This window comes from Caretta caretta, chromosome 17 (assembly GCF_965140235.1).
Source record: "Caretta caretta isolate rCarCar2 chromosome 17, rCarCar1.hap1, whole genome shotgun sequence".
Lineage (NCBI taxonomy): Eukaryota > Metazoa > Chordata > Testudines > Cheloniidae > Caretta > Caretta caretta.
The window spans coordinates 23,699,519-23,714,153 of record NC_134222.1 but is presented as its reverse complement, the minus strand read 5'-3'; the positions used below and the strand labels follow the sequence as shown (position 1 = coordinate 23,714,153).

The 14,635-nt window shown below is 49.1% G+C and overlaps 1 protein-coding gene across 20 annotated transcripts in view; it reads left to right on the top strand.

Annotated features, from left to right (window-relative positions):
• Positions 1 to 14,635, top strand: part of TSPOAP1 (TSPO associated protein 1) — a 242,914-nt gene that overhangs the window by 94,984 nt on the left and 133,295 nt on the right. For all 20 annotated transcript variants that reach the window (XR_007353149.2, XR_012665321.1, XR_007353148.2 and 17 more), the window contains 2 exons: positions 4,487 to 4,679; positions 13,775 to 14,013. Coding sequence is in view for 17 of the 20 variants with exons in the window: in XM_075120718.1 (XP_074976819.1) it covers positions 4,487 to 4,679; positions 13,775 to 14,013 (432 nt within the window). In the remaining 3 variants the exon portion in view is untranslated. The remainder of the gene's footprint in view (positions 1 to 4,486; positions 4,680 to 13,774; positions 14,014 to 14,635) is intronic.

Sequence of the window (14,635 nt, the reverse complement as noted above, 5' to 3'; positions counted from 1 at the left end):
TAAGCCCATTGCTTCTTGTCCTATCCCCAGAGGTTAAGAAGAACAATTTTTCTCCGTCCTCCTTGTAACAACCTTTTATGTACTTGAAAATTGTTATCATGTCCCCCATCAGTCTTCTCTTCTCCAGACTAAACAAACCCAGTTTTTTCAATCTTCCCTCATAGGTCATGTTTTCTAGACCTTTAATAATTTTTGTTGCTCTTCTGTGGACTTTCTCCAATTTGTCCACATCTTTCCTGAAATGTGGCGCCCAGAACTGGAGACAGTACTCCAGTTGAGGCCTAATCAGTGCAGAGTAGAGCGGAAGAATTATTCTCATGTTTTGCTTACAACATTCCCAGAATAATGTTTGCTTTTTTGCAACAGTGTTACACTGTTGACTCATATTTAGCTTGTGATCCACTATGACCCCCAGATCCCTTTCTGCAGTACTCCTTCCTAGGCAGTCATTTCCCATTTTGTATGTGTGCAACTGATCGTTCCTTCCTAAGTGGAGTACTTTGCATTTGTCCTTATTGAATTTCATCCTATTTACTTCAGACCGTTTCTCCCGTTTGTCCAGATCATTTTGAATTTTAATCTTATCCTCCAAAGCAGTTGCAACCCCTCCCAGCTTGGTATCGTCCACAAACTTTATACATGTATTCTCTATGCTGTTATCTAAATATCTTGATGAAGATATTGAACAGAACCGGACCCAGAACCAATCCTGTGGGACCCCACTCATTATGCCCTTCCAGCATGACTGTGAACCAATGGTAACTACTCTCTGGGAACGGTTTTCCAACCAGTTATGCACCCACCTTATAGTAGCTCCATCTAGGTTGTATTTCCCTAGTTTGTTTATGAGAAGGTCATGTGAGACAGTATCAAAAGCCTTACTAAAGTCAAGATATACCACATCTATTGCTTTCCCCCATCCAGAAGGCTTGTTACCCTGTCAAAGAAAGCTATCAGGTTGGTTTGACACTATTTGTTCTTGACAAATGCATGCTGACTGTTACTTATCACCTTATTATCTTCTAGGTGTTTGCAATTGATTTCTTAATTATTTGCTCCATTATCTTTCTGGGTACAGAAGTAAAGCTGACTGGTCTGTAATTCCCCAGGTTGTCCTTATTTTCCTTTTTATAGATGGGCACTAGATTTGCCCTCTTCCAGTCTTCTGGAATGTCTCCTGTCTTCCATGACTTTTCAAAGATAATCACTAATGGCTCAGCTATCGCCTCAGTCAGCTCCTTGAGTATTCTAGGACGCATTTCATCAGGCCCTGGTGTTTTGACGACATCTAATTTGTCTTAAGTAATTTTTGACTTGTTCTTTCCCTATTTTAGACTCTGATCCTACCTCATTTTCATTGTCATTCACTATGTTAGGCGTCCAATCGCCACCAACCAACCTTCTTGGTGAAAACCGAAATAAATAAGTCATTAAGGACCTCTGCCATTTCCTGTTGTTATTTTCCCCCCTCATTGAGTAACGAGCCTACCCTGCCCTTGGTCTTCCTCTTGCTTCTAATGTATTTGTAGTATGTTTTCTTGTTGCACTTTATGTCTCTAGCTAGTTTGATCTCGTTTTGTGCCCTGGCCTTTCTAATTTTGTCCCTACATACTTGTGTTATTTGTTTATAGTCATCCTTTGTAATTTGACCAAGTTTCCACTTTTTGTAGAACTCTTTTTTGAGTTTTAGATCATTCAAGATCTCCTGGTTAAGCCAGGGTGGTCTCTTGCCATACTTCCTATCTTTCCTACACAGTGGCATAGTTTGCTCTTGTGGCCTTAATAATGTCTCTTTGAAAAACTGCCAGCTGTCTTCAATTGTTTTTCTCCTTAGACTTGCTTCCCATGGGATTTCACTTACCAACTCCCTGAGTTTGCTAAAGTCTGCCTCCTTGAAATCCATTGCCTTTATTGTGCTGTTCTCCCTCCTACCATTCCTTAGAATCATGAACTCTACCATTTCATGATCACTTTTACCACAGTTGCCTTCCACTTTCAAATTCTCAGTCAGTTCCTCCTTATTCGTCAAAATCAAATCTAGTAGCTTTCTCCATCTTCTAAAATAAAAAATTGTCTCCAATACATTCCAAGAACTGGTTGGATAATCTGTGCCCTGCTGTGTTATTTTCCCAGCAGATGTCTGGGTTGTCGAAGTCCCCCATCACCACCAAGTCCTGTGCTTTGGATGATTTTGTTAGTTGTTAAAAAACTGAATGGAAAGGTCTTGTGCTCATCTGAAAAAGGACAAGAGATTCAAATATGTCATTTTTAGAGTTGGTCAAAAATCAGAATTTCTTTTCTACAGAAAATTCCAGTAGTTTTTCATTCCAAAGTCGGACGAAAGTTCAACATATCAAAAATTTTCATGGAATGGAAAACTTTGAAAAACGTTGACTCAAAATTTTTCATTTTGACATTTCTGATGTAAACTAAATGTTCAGAGAAGATACTGCAGTGCATCATGCGTAAGGCTATGTTTTAGTCACGGGTATCTTTAGTAAAAGTCACGGACAGGTCACTGGCGGTAAACAAAAATTCATGGCCCGTGACCTGTCCATGTTTTTTACTAAAAATGCCTGTGACTAAAACTTGGGGTGGTGGGGAGGTTTGCCCGGGGGCCCCGCGGGTGCTGGTGGAGGGCGGCCCGGGTGCTGGAGGGAAAGGGTTGGTGCACGACCCGGGATCCCTGCTGGTGCTGGCGGGGGGGTGAGCCGTGGTGCTAGGCCCAGGACCCCCTGCTGTTGCTGGGGAGGGAGGAGTTGGCGGGGCTGGCAGGTTCCCTACCTGGCTCTGCGCCTCCTCCCCACCAGCAGCAGCAGAATTCGGGTGTGGGAGGGGGCAGGGATTGAGGCACGGGATGGGGTGAGGCGGGTTCTGGGCGGCGCTTACCTCTGCACACTGCATCCACCCAGAGCACTGGCTTCGCAGCTCCCATTGGCTGGGAACTGGGTCAATGGGAGCTGAGTGGGGTGGTGCCTGCAGGCAGGGGCAGCGCACAGAGCTGCCTGGCCATGCCTCTGCCTAGCAGCTGAGTGAGGGGGATGTCGTTGCTTCCGGGGAGCCCCCCTGGTGAGCGCTGCCAAGAGCCCTCCTCACCCCCTCCCATGCCCCAGTCCCCTGCCCCCTCCCACACCCAAACTCTGCTGCTGGGGTTGGGGTTTGTGGGGGCCCGAGACTGCCCCAGCAGCTGCCGGTGCGGTGAGCCAGGTGCACCGGCCGCTGCAGAAGTCACGGAAGGTCACGGAAAGTCACGGAATCCGTGACCTCCGTGACAAACTCGCAGCCTTAATCATCCGAGACGTAGTCCCACAGGGGAGCCCAGCCCATAGAGAAGAACAGATGTAAGGCACCCAAACTACAGCTCCTCCAATGAGGCACCACCGCCTCTCGTGCAGACCCAGATTAACTGACCTGTTGAACTGACCTGAAAAATTAAAAATTTGGGGGAAATTGGAGATTTTCCTGCAGAAACTACATTTTCTGTTGAAAAAGTATTTAGACAGGACATTCCCAACAGGCTTTAGTAAGTTTTGTTTGTTTGCTAGGAGTGAGGTTAAAAGCGGGGTTAAAGGACAGGTGGTCCCTGGAAACTGTGTGGGCTGGGGGCATTGAGGGAGCTGGATGTGGGAGCTGCAGTAGGCTATGTTGGAGATGGGTTATGTGTATTTTTAAACCCCTATTGGGACAAGAGCCCAGCTGCGCGGGCCATGCACACAGGAAGGAGAGGCACTCTGGGGCCGGAAGCCAGGGGTGTGCAAGTGATTCTCAAGTGATCCTCGTAGCCCCCACATCTCCCTCTGGAGAATCATCTCCTCCGCTTTCCTACGTCTGCTGCAATCCACAGTCCCCTGTGGAAAACAATTCCTGGAGGTGTGTTGTGTGACATCAGTGGGGCGTGTGCAGGTTCTTGGATAGTCCAGGGGCCTTGATGCTCTATTGCTCCCTGGAGTCTCTCTCACTTGTGGATGAACTTGGCCCAGGAGGGGAATGTTAGGGCTTCTGCCCCCAGTGGTTTGGTGGGGAAGCTGCTGGAGGCCTCATGTCCCAGGGAGGCTCCCTAGATCAGTTAAATCTGGTGGAGTCCCTTTTGGAGATATGACCTAGATGTGAAAAGCCTTCCCATCTCCTCGATCTCAAAGGGCCTTGTTTGACTCGCTTCCAGCCCCTCCTACCTTTTTTCCTGTATGGGAATGAAATGGGGAAATTGCAGGCACAAAGCAGCTTACCAGTGATGGCTCAGCTTGGGTTTAGAGTGAAACCAATCCTAAACCTGTCTATTGGGACTGGGATTTTCAAAGGGCCTATGGCCCGGGGGCTGCCACCCCCTACTGATCATCTCTGGAATGTGGGCACCTCCCTCCTTTCATCCTCTCTGAAAATCCCAGCTCCATTACATGGAACGACACAGCAAATACCGCTGCTGTTCAGAGCCTTGTCCCAGTTCGGGCCTGTGTTTGTACCTCACTTTGCTTTGCTTCCCCGCCAGGCCCAAGTGAGAGATCTGGAGGATCAGTGCCGCAGCCACATCGAACAGTTCAGCCTCCTGTCTCAGGAACTCAAACGATTCCAGCTACAGACTGGAAAGAGTGGCCCTCTGACCTCAACACTGGTGACTTCTGAGCTCCCGCTCATGCCCTGCTGTTCCATCCCTCAATCCCAGTGCCATCAATGGGAGAAGGGTAACTGCTGCGAGAAGCTGATGCGTGCTTTGATAGTTAATACATTGTCTGTTGGCTTCCCCGAGTGTAAATAGAACCAGTTAGGAGCAATAATGGGAATAATTCTCTCATCTCTTTACTTTCTTTTTAAACCCCACTAGCATATGTCTGAGACTGATTTAGAACTACACGTACTTAACACTTAAGTTGTTAGAGGGAAATATTCCACTGACACTTTACACTTACGAAAGGAGTCTTTAATTCCTAGCCCCAAACTACTAAACATTTGCTTGGAATAATTTCCCAAATAATTAGGTCTATGCCCAGCAGTAAACGATGTTAGTTGGGGAGGAAGAGAGTACAATAGCTAACAGTGGGATGGTGTCACTCTATAAATGCAAATTTCAGGACAGCCTTAGCTCTGGAGCCACTGCTGATGCCTCCAGAAGATTTGTGTTTAAATGCAAGGTAACATGCAAGAGGATTGAGGGAGAGCATCTGGGCCCTTTGTAAGGCTTGCAGGTGCAAGCCCTGATCAAATGCCGTCCTCATACATTGAAACAACTTACCAAGGGATGAGGTGGATTATCCATCCCTTGGAGCTTTAAATCGAGCTTGGGTGTCTTTCTCAAGGATACTCTCTAGTTCCGCCAGCAGTTGTGGACTCGCTGGATGACACTTTCTAGCCGGAGTCATGCGGGAGGTCAAATTAGATTATCATAATGGTCCTTTCTGGCCTTGAAAATCTATGGATTTGTGCACTTTAGGCAATCAGCAAAGCAATTTCCTCAGCTGTGCATCTTGTGGACTCTCTGTGAGAGATGAAATTCCCCTTGAACAGAGGATCTTCACAATACTTGTGCACCACTTAAATCCCACTTAAGACCTCATAAATTAGAGCTGGGCAAAAAATCTTTTTTGGTTGCTGGCAATCTGAAAAAACTGAAGACAAACTTTATTTTGGGTGAAACAAAAAATGAACTTTTTCAAAGTATGTCGTGAATCGAAAAGTCCGAGAACATTTTGAGTCAGGTCTAACAAAATGTTTTGTTTGCTCTGATTTGAAAGCTTTTGTTTCAGTTTCACCATTTCACTGAGAGAGAGGGAGGAGGTGATGGTGCCCCCTGGCAGGTCTCAGCTTGGAATGTTTCAGCATTACTGAAACATTTCAATTTTTCGAGGGGGTGGAAACGGTTTAGCAAACTCTGCACAAAGTTACAGGCAGTTTAGGGTTGACTGAAACAATTTATTTGCAGAATAATGCAATTTGCCAAAAATTTGCCCAGCTTTACTTAGCATAGGTCCTTGTGTTTATCCCTGTGCCTAGGGGCAAATTCATCCTAACGTTGCTGAGTTCCATGCAAATCAACAGAAGACAATAACACTGTCCTCTTGTCACTGATCATTTTGCTTGCATTACTGGTTCAAAGGAAACTAGCTTGACTCCCAGAGCCCAGGGTGAGTTTGTGGGACCGGCAGCTAAAAACTGACTCTTTTTGCTTGAAGACCCTGGAAGCAGTTTTCTGGAGTCGCTGAGAAACAATAAACATGGGACTCCCCAGCACCATCACAGAGTCAGGGTGAAGTTGGATGGCAAAGACCTCAGAAGTCAAGAAATGCCAACTAGGAAGTTACCAAAAAACCTTAGCTCTGCCCCTGTGGCAGATGTGTTGTTATACAGTTAATAACATGGTCACATACCTTTTCTCATAAGTGTTTCTACAAATCTACTAAATACTAATACTAAATCTGATCAGCATTTTCCAAATTTTGATATTTCAACAAAAAACAAAATAGTTTTGCAGACATTTCCACAAAAATCACCCCTTAAAGCTGTTCGAAATTCAGAATTTTAAGGGATTGATTTCGTTGTGAAAATTTTCCCAAACATTTTGCTATTTGTCAACCAGACTTATTAGATATGTTTGTGCAGCATCTTCTATGCTGTACGTCAGGGGTGGGCAAACTTTTGGTCCAAGGGCCACATCTGGGTATGGAAATTGTAGGGCGGGCCATGAATGCTCATGAAATTGGGGTTGGGGTGGGATGGGGGGGTGAGGGCTCCGCCTGGGGGTGGGGGCTCTGGGGTGGGGCTGGGGATGAGGAGTTCAGGGTTCAGGAGGGGGCTCTGGGTTGGGGCAGAGGGTTGGGGTGCGATAGGGGGCAGTGAGGGCTCCGGCTGGAGGTGTGGGCTCTGGGGTGGGGCTGGGGATGAGGGGTTCGGAGTGCAGGAGGGGGCTCTGCGCTGAGGCAGGGAGTTAGGGTGCAGAGGTGTTTGAGGGCTCTGGCTGGGGGTGTGGGCTCTGGGGTGGAGCTGGGGATGAGGGGTTCGGAGTGCAGGAGGGGGCTCTGCGCTGAGGCAGGGAGTTAGGGTGCAGAGGTGTTTGAGGGCTCCGGCTGGGGGTGTGGGCTCTGGGGTGGGGCTGGGGATGAGGGGTTTGGGGTGCAGGAGAGTGCTCCAGGCTGGGATCGAGGGGTTTGGAGGGTGGGAGGGAGATCAAGGCTGGGGCAGGGGCTTGGGGCACAGGAGGGAGTCATGGGTGTAGGCTCCGGGTGGCGCTTACCTCAAGCAGCTCCCAGAAGCAGCGGCATGCCCCCCCCCCCGGCTACTACACAGAGGCACGGCCATGCCGCTCTGTGCGCTGCCCCATCTGCAGGTGTCGTCCCTGCAGCTCCCATTGGCCGCGGTTCCTGGCCAATGGGAGCTGTGGGGGCAGCACTTGGGGCGGGGGCAGCATGTGGAGCCGGAGGGGGGACATGCTGCTGCTTCTGGGAGCCATGCGGAGCTGTGGCATGCATGCGTGGAGTGGCCCCCAACCCTGCTCCCTGGCTGGAGCCTGGTAGCAGGGCAAGCTCCAGACCCCGCTCTCCGGCTGGAGCTCGAGGGCCGGATTAAAACGGTTGGCAGGCCGTATGTGGTCTGCGGGCCATAGTTTGCCCACCCTTGCTGTACATCGATTTATGTAGGCCAGATAGAGTTCCTAGAGCAGTGATTCTCCCCGTTTACCATTGTGGGCCGCATATGCCACTCTCCATGTGTTGTGTGGGTCGCATCCACACGATATATATTCTTCTTTGAGTGCTTGCTCATGTCGATTCCAGTTAGGTGTGTGTGTGCCGTGTGCACAGTTGTCGGAAGGTTTTCCCCCAGCAGCACCCGTCATTTTGGCCGGGGAGTCCCCTGGAGTGGCGCCTTCATGGCGGTGAATATAGGTGCCTACTGACCCGCTGCTTCTTCAGTTCCTTCTTACCGCCAGAGATAGTCATTGGAACTGCGGTCGCTTGCCTTAGCAAGTGCTTCCCCTAGTGTTTGTATTTATTTCTCTGTAAATAGTTATTCCTTAGAGTGAGTTAGTTTAGTTGGTTTGCTAGCTAGGAGTGGAGGTCCTTCCCCCACCCTAATTTGTCTCCTCTTTGGGATTCGGGGCATGCCTTGATCCCAAGGGTTTAAACCTGCGGAACTTGCCTCAAGCCCGTGCCAATGGGCGACCCCCACAACTCTTGTCTTGAGTGTCTAGGGGAGGCGCACCAAACAGAACAGTGCAAGATTTGTAAAGGTTTCTGCCCGAGGACTAACAAAGAACAGGACTTCAGGCTGAAGCAGATCCAGATGGAAGCAGCTCTTCGTTCCCAGCTGGCTCCGTGCTGACAGGATCTGGCACCAAGCACCTCTGTGTGGAGCGCTCTGGCCTCTGTGGAAGAAACGGTGTCAAGGAAGGACTCTGGCCATAGATATCCTCAGCACCGACATTCCCTGGCATCAAAGCTCGCAGAATCTTGCACTCTCTGGTGCCACATAAGCGGCACAAGAAGGTGGACAGAGGGTGCTCGCCCGCACCAAGAGTGGCCGGATCGGACAGCACCACCGAGGGGCGTCCTGCGCAGGAGCACCTGTGGCTGACATCACATGAGCTGGCACCGTAGACTTTGGTCCCGGGGTCTGTCGAGTCTGGTGCTGTTGGGGGGAGGGATAGCTCAGTGGTTTGAGCGTTGACCTGCTAAACCCAGGGTTGTGAGTTCAATCCTTGAGGGGGCCATTTACAGATCTGGGGCAAAAATTGGGGATTGGTCCTGCTTTGAGCAGGGGGTTGGACTAGATGACCTCCTGAGGTCCCTTCCAACCCTGATATTCTATGATTCTGACTCTCCTGATCGAGAGTGTCAGGTGGATGAGGTGGTGAGGGACATGATTTGCCGTGACGGCTCCGCAGTCCCGCGTCAGCTGGGATAGACATCTGGCACTGCAACACGGGGCACCATCCAGAGGCAAGCCAGCAATTATAAGGCACCACTCACCATCTACGTGGCACTGCTCCCTGCGGCACTGGTCACCACCACCGTCCCTGTAGCACCTGTCCCCGCAGGTTGACCTGCTAGAGACCACCGGACCAGTGGGACTTGTCCTTGTTGAACCTCATCAGATTTCTTTTGGCCCAATCCTTCAATTTGTCTAGGTCCCCCTGTATCCTATCCCTACTCTCCAGCGTATCTACCACTCCTCCCAGTTTAGTGTCATCCGCAAACTAGCTGAGGGTGCAATACACACCATCCTCCAGATTGTTAATGAAGATATTGAACAAAACCGGCCTGAGGACCGACCCTTGGGGCACTCTGCTAGATACCGGCTGCCAACTAGAGATGGAGCCATTGATCACTACCCGTTGAGCCTGACAATCTAGCCAACTTTCTACCCAACTTGTAGTGCATCCATCCAGCCCATACTTCTTTAACTTGCTGGCAAGAATACTGTGGGAGACCGTGTCAAAAACTTTGCTAAAGTCAAGGAATAACACGTCCACTGCTTTCCCTTCATCCATAGAACCAGTTATCTCATCATAGAAGGTAATTAGATTAGTCAGGTATGACTTTCCCTTGGTGAATCCATGCTGACTGTTCCTGATCACTTTCCTCTCCTCTAAGTGCTTCCGAATTGATTCCTTGAGGACCTCCTCCATGATTTTTCCAGGGACTGAGGTGAGGCTGACCGGCCTGTAGCTCCCAGGATCCTCCTTCTTCCCTTTTTTAAAGATGGGCACTACATTAGCCTTTTTCCAGTCTTCCGGGACTTCCCCCGATCGCCATGAGTTTCCTTGGCTTTCTTCTTGTTGCCAACATACCTCAGGAAACCCTTCTTGTTACTCTTAACATCCCTTGCTAGCTGCAACTCCAGGTGTGATTTAGCGTTCCTGATTTCATTCCTACATGCCCGAGCAATATTTATATATTCATCCCTGGTCATTTGTCCAATCTTCCACTTCTTGTAAGCCTCCTTTTTGTGCTTAAGATCAGCAAGGATTTCACTGTTAAGCCAAGCTGGTCACCTGCCATATTTACTGTTCTTTCGACACATCGGGATGATTTGTCCCTGTAACCACAATAAGGATTCTTTAAAATACAGCCAGCTCTCCTGGATTCCTTTCACCCTCATGTTATTCTCCCAGGGGATCCTGCCCATCAGTTCCCTGAGGGAGTCAAAGTCTGCTTTTCTGAAGCCTAGGGTCCGTATTCTGCTGCTCTCCTTTCTTCCTTGTGTCAGGATCCTGAACTCGACCAGCTCATGGTCACTGCCTCCCAGGTTTCCATCCACTTTTGCTTCCTCTACTAATTCTTCCTGGTTTGTGAGCAGCAGGTCAAGAAGAGCTCTGCCCCTAGTTGGTTCCTCCAGCACTTGCACCAGGAAATTGTCCCCTACAGTTTCCAAAAACTTCCTGGATTGTCTGTGCACCACTGTATTGCTCTCCCAGCAGATAACAGGATGATTGAAGTCGCCCATGAGAACTAGGGTGTGCGATCTAGTAGCTTCTGCGAGTTGCCGGAAGAAAGCCTCGTCCACCTCATCCCACTGGTCCGGTGGTCTCTAGCAGACTACCACTACGACATCACCCTTGTTGCTCACGCTTCTAAACTTAATCCAGAGACACTCAGATTTTTTCTGCAGTTTCGTACTTGAGCTCTGAGCAGTCATACTGCTCCCTTACATACAATGCAACTCCCTTTCCTTTTCTGGCCTCCCTGTCCTTCCTGAACAGTTTATACCCATCCACGACAGTACTCCAGTCATGCGCAGGGAGAAGAGTACAGTCATACTGGTAGCGCCAGCCTGGCCTTGCCAGCACTGGTATACCATGCTTCTGGAGCTGTCAGTGGATGCTCCATTCTCATTGCCTCTGCTTCCGCACCTGATCACCCAAGGCCACAGTCATCTTCATCATCACGATATCGAGTCTCTTTACCTCACCGCTTGGAAGCTTCATGGCTCAACCTGATTGAGCTGATGTGCTTGGAGCCCGTTAGGGAGCTTCTGCTGGGCAGCAGGAAACCCTCCACCAGGGCTACCTACCTGGCCAAGTGGAAAAGGGTTGCAATCTGGTGTTCTCATAGGTGCCTGCATTGGGAGAGCACAACCCTACCACTCATCTTAGACTACCTATTAGACTTAAAACAGCAGGGCCTCTTGGTTTCATCTCTCCAGGTTCACCTGGCAGCAATTTCAGCTTTCCACCTGGGAGCAGCCGGCTGTTCAGTCTTGGCCAACCCGATGGTCAGTTGCTTCCTGAAAGGTCTGGACAGGCTATACCCGCAGGTTAAGCAACAAATCCCAGCGTGGGACCTTAACCTGGTCTTTTCCAGGCTAATGGGACCCCTGTTTGAATTCCCAGCAACTTGTTCATTGCTCGACCTATCGTGGAAGGTGGCTTTCCTAGTCACCATTACGTCAGCAAGGAGAGTCTCCGATCTTAAAGCCCTAACCTCCGATCCTCCTTATACCATTTTTTATAAGGACAAGGTACAACTTAGGCTTCATCCAGCCTTTCTTCCAAAGGTTGTCTCCCAATTCCATGCCAATTAGGACATTTTTCTGCCAGTCTTTTACCCTAAACCTCATGCGGATGGCTGGAAACAAAGAATCATAGAATCATAGAATAATCAGGGTTGGAAGGGACCTCAGGAGGTCATCTAGTCCAACCCCCTGCTCAAAGCAGGACCAATCCCCAATTAAATCATCCCAGCCAGGGCTTTGTCAAGCCTGACCTTAAAAACTTCTAAGGAAGGAGATTCTACCACCTCCCTAGGTAACACATTCCAGTGTTTCACCACCCTCCTAGTGAAAAAGTTTTTCCTAATATCCAACCTAAACCTCCCCCACTGCAACTGTCATCTTCTACCACTGAGAATAGTCTAGAACCATCCTCTCTGGAACCACCTCTCAGGTAGTTGAAAGTAGCTATCAAATCCCCCCTCATTCTTCTCTTCTGCAGACTAAACAATCCCAGTTCCCTCAGCCTCTCCTCATAAGTCATGTGTTCCAGACCCCTTTTCATTTTTGTTGCTCTTCGCTGGACTCTCTCCAATTTATCCACATCCTTCTTGTAGTGTGGGGCCCAAAACGACACAGTACTCCAGATAAGGCCTCACCAATGTCGAATAGAGGGGAACGATCACGTCCCTCGATCTGCTCGCTATGCCCCTACTTATACACCCCAAAATGCCATTGGCCTTCTTGGCAACAAGGGCACACTGTTGACTCATATGCAGCTTCTCGTCCACTGTCACCCCTAGGTCCTTTTCCACAGAACTGCTGCCTAGCCATTCGGTCCCTAGTCTGTAGCGGTGCATTGGATTCTTCTGTCCTAAGTGCAGGACCTAAGCGCAGGAGTGGAAAGACTACACTCATTGGATTTTCGGAGAGCTCTGGCTTTTTACATCAAATGCACAAAGCCGTTCCGTAAGTTGAACCAGTTGTTCGTGGTGGTTGTGGATAGAATGGACGGCCTTCTGGTGTTGTCACAGAGAATTTCATTATGGATCATGTCCTGTATCCAGGCAAGCTATGATCTAACAAAAGTTCCGGCCCCTGCACTAATGGCTCATTCCACAAGGGCGCAGGCCTCCTTGACAGCATTCCTGGCCCAGGTCCTGATCCAGGAGATCTGCAGGGCAGCAACATGGTCCTCAGTTCACACTTTCACCTCTCTTTATGCCATTACCCAGCATGTCAGGGACGATGCTACATTCGGCAGAGCAGTGTTTCAATCAGCGATTCCTCGAGCTCCGACCCCATCTCATAATTAGGGCTTGGGAGTCACCTAATTGGAATCGACATGAGCAAGCACTCAAAGAAGAAAAAATGGTTACTCACCTTCTCATAATTGTTGTTCTTCGAGATGTGTTGCTCATGTCCATTCTAAGACCCACCCGTCTTCCCATCTGTCGGAGTAGCCGGCAAGAAGGAACTGAACAGGTGGCTGGTCGGCAGGGACCTATGTACACCGCCATGAAGGCGCCACTCCAGGGGTCTCCAGAGCCGACCCGACAGATGCTGCTAGGGGAAAAACCTTCCGACGACTGTGCACATGGGCACACACACACCTAATTGGAATGGACACGAGCAACACATCTCAAAGAACAACAGTTGCGAGAAGGTGAGTAACCGGTTTTACTACCTGTATGGCCCTGAGGATGTCACATGAGCTGGAGCTGTGTGCTGATTGGGCTGCAAGTGGCCTATGGCCATAGGTTGAGAACCACCACCCTAGAGAGACAAGGTGGGTGAGGTAATACCTTTTTTTGGACCACCTTATGCTGGTGAGAAGCTTTCAAGCTACACAGAGCCCTTCCTCAGTCTGAGAAAGTGTCATGAGATCAAACAGATTGTTTAGCATAAGTAGTCAGCACATGTTCTAAGGAACCATTCAAGGTGAAGTGACCCGTTAACATCCCTGTGGTGTAAGTTAAGTCAAACTGGGGCTGGTGCAGACAAGCCCACAGTTTCAGCAAGCCCTAACGAGCTCCCTAATAGCTCCCCTACCTCCCGTGCAGAGTGGACCTCGGTGAAGGAGAGGATTTGGCCCACAGCAGCATGCAGGGCTGAGTATTTAATGTCAAGTGCCTGATCCTCCCTCCCTTATATCAGTTCAATCCGGTAACTTCAGTGTAGCTGCTCTTGGTGTGAGTGCAAGGAGAATCAGGGCTGAGCGTGTTTCCACAGCTCAAAGCTAAGCCCCTGGGTAGATCCCTGCTATAGAGTGTGTCTACACTGCAAGCACCATGGTGCTCACAGTAGCTCTTCTTCTGCTCTGCTGGTTTGGAATAACAAATGGAATGTTTGGTTTCAGATCCAGATGTTGCCCCTGCACATCCTGCTCTTCAGTGCACTAAGAAGATTCATGATGAAGGGAGTGAAGAGCTGGAATCGTTACCTCAGATCCCCAATCCCATGTCTAGTGTCACCAAAATTCCAGTCTCAGGTGCTGCTGCCACATCTCAGAAGCAAGTCAAGAGACGGGAGTCCCAGTCAAGCTCTTCAAAATCAGAATCCATGCAGAACAGTCCCAAGTCCTGCCCCACTCCAGAGGTCAGTGTTGTTTCTGGTGTCCCTTGTCATTACCCAAGTGGGGATAAGCACACCTTGGGATCAATGCATTTACTAGCACTGCTTTCCTCCGCTTACAGCTACCTCTTAAACCTGTGTCTGGGAACTAGAGAATCCTGTGGAAAAATAATAGAAAACTTGCAGAAAACTGTTGAAGGGATTTGCTCCCTCTTCACTTGTCAACACTCTGTGATGGCCATTTGTATAGATCATTGCGGTCTGAGAGGAATGCAGACAACCGAAGAAAAGCCCTAGGAAATTTATAGCAAGTTTCCTGAATGTTTTCAATTTGTGTTTAGTCCTGGATAGTCTTTGTTGTGATTTCACAGCCCTGGATTGCCACACAATAGCTGCGTACTGCAGCCTGTAGTAGTGGTTTAGCAACATGAAGGCATGTGCCTGTGCCCTGCTGTCCTTGGCATAGAGCCAAGAGGGCGCATGCTGGTGCAAACATTGCTGCTGATACTGTTAGACTTATTAGTAGCTGTTGGTGCAGGAGATCATGAAGGACTACTGAGCTGGTGACGGCAGATGCAGACAGGTTATATTGACTTTGCTTTCTCCTCCCTCTCAGGGATGTGATGGCAGCTGCTCCCTCTGCCCA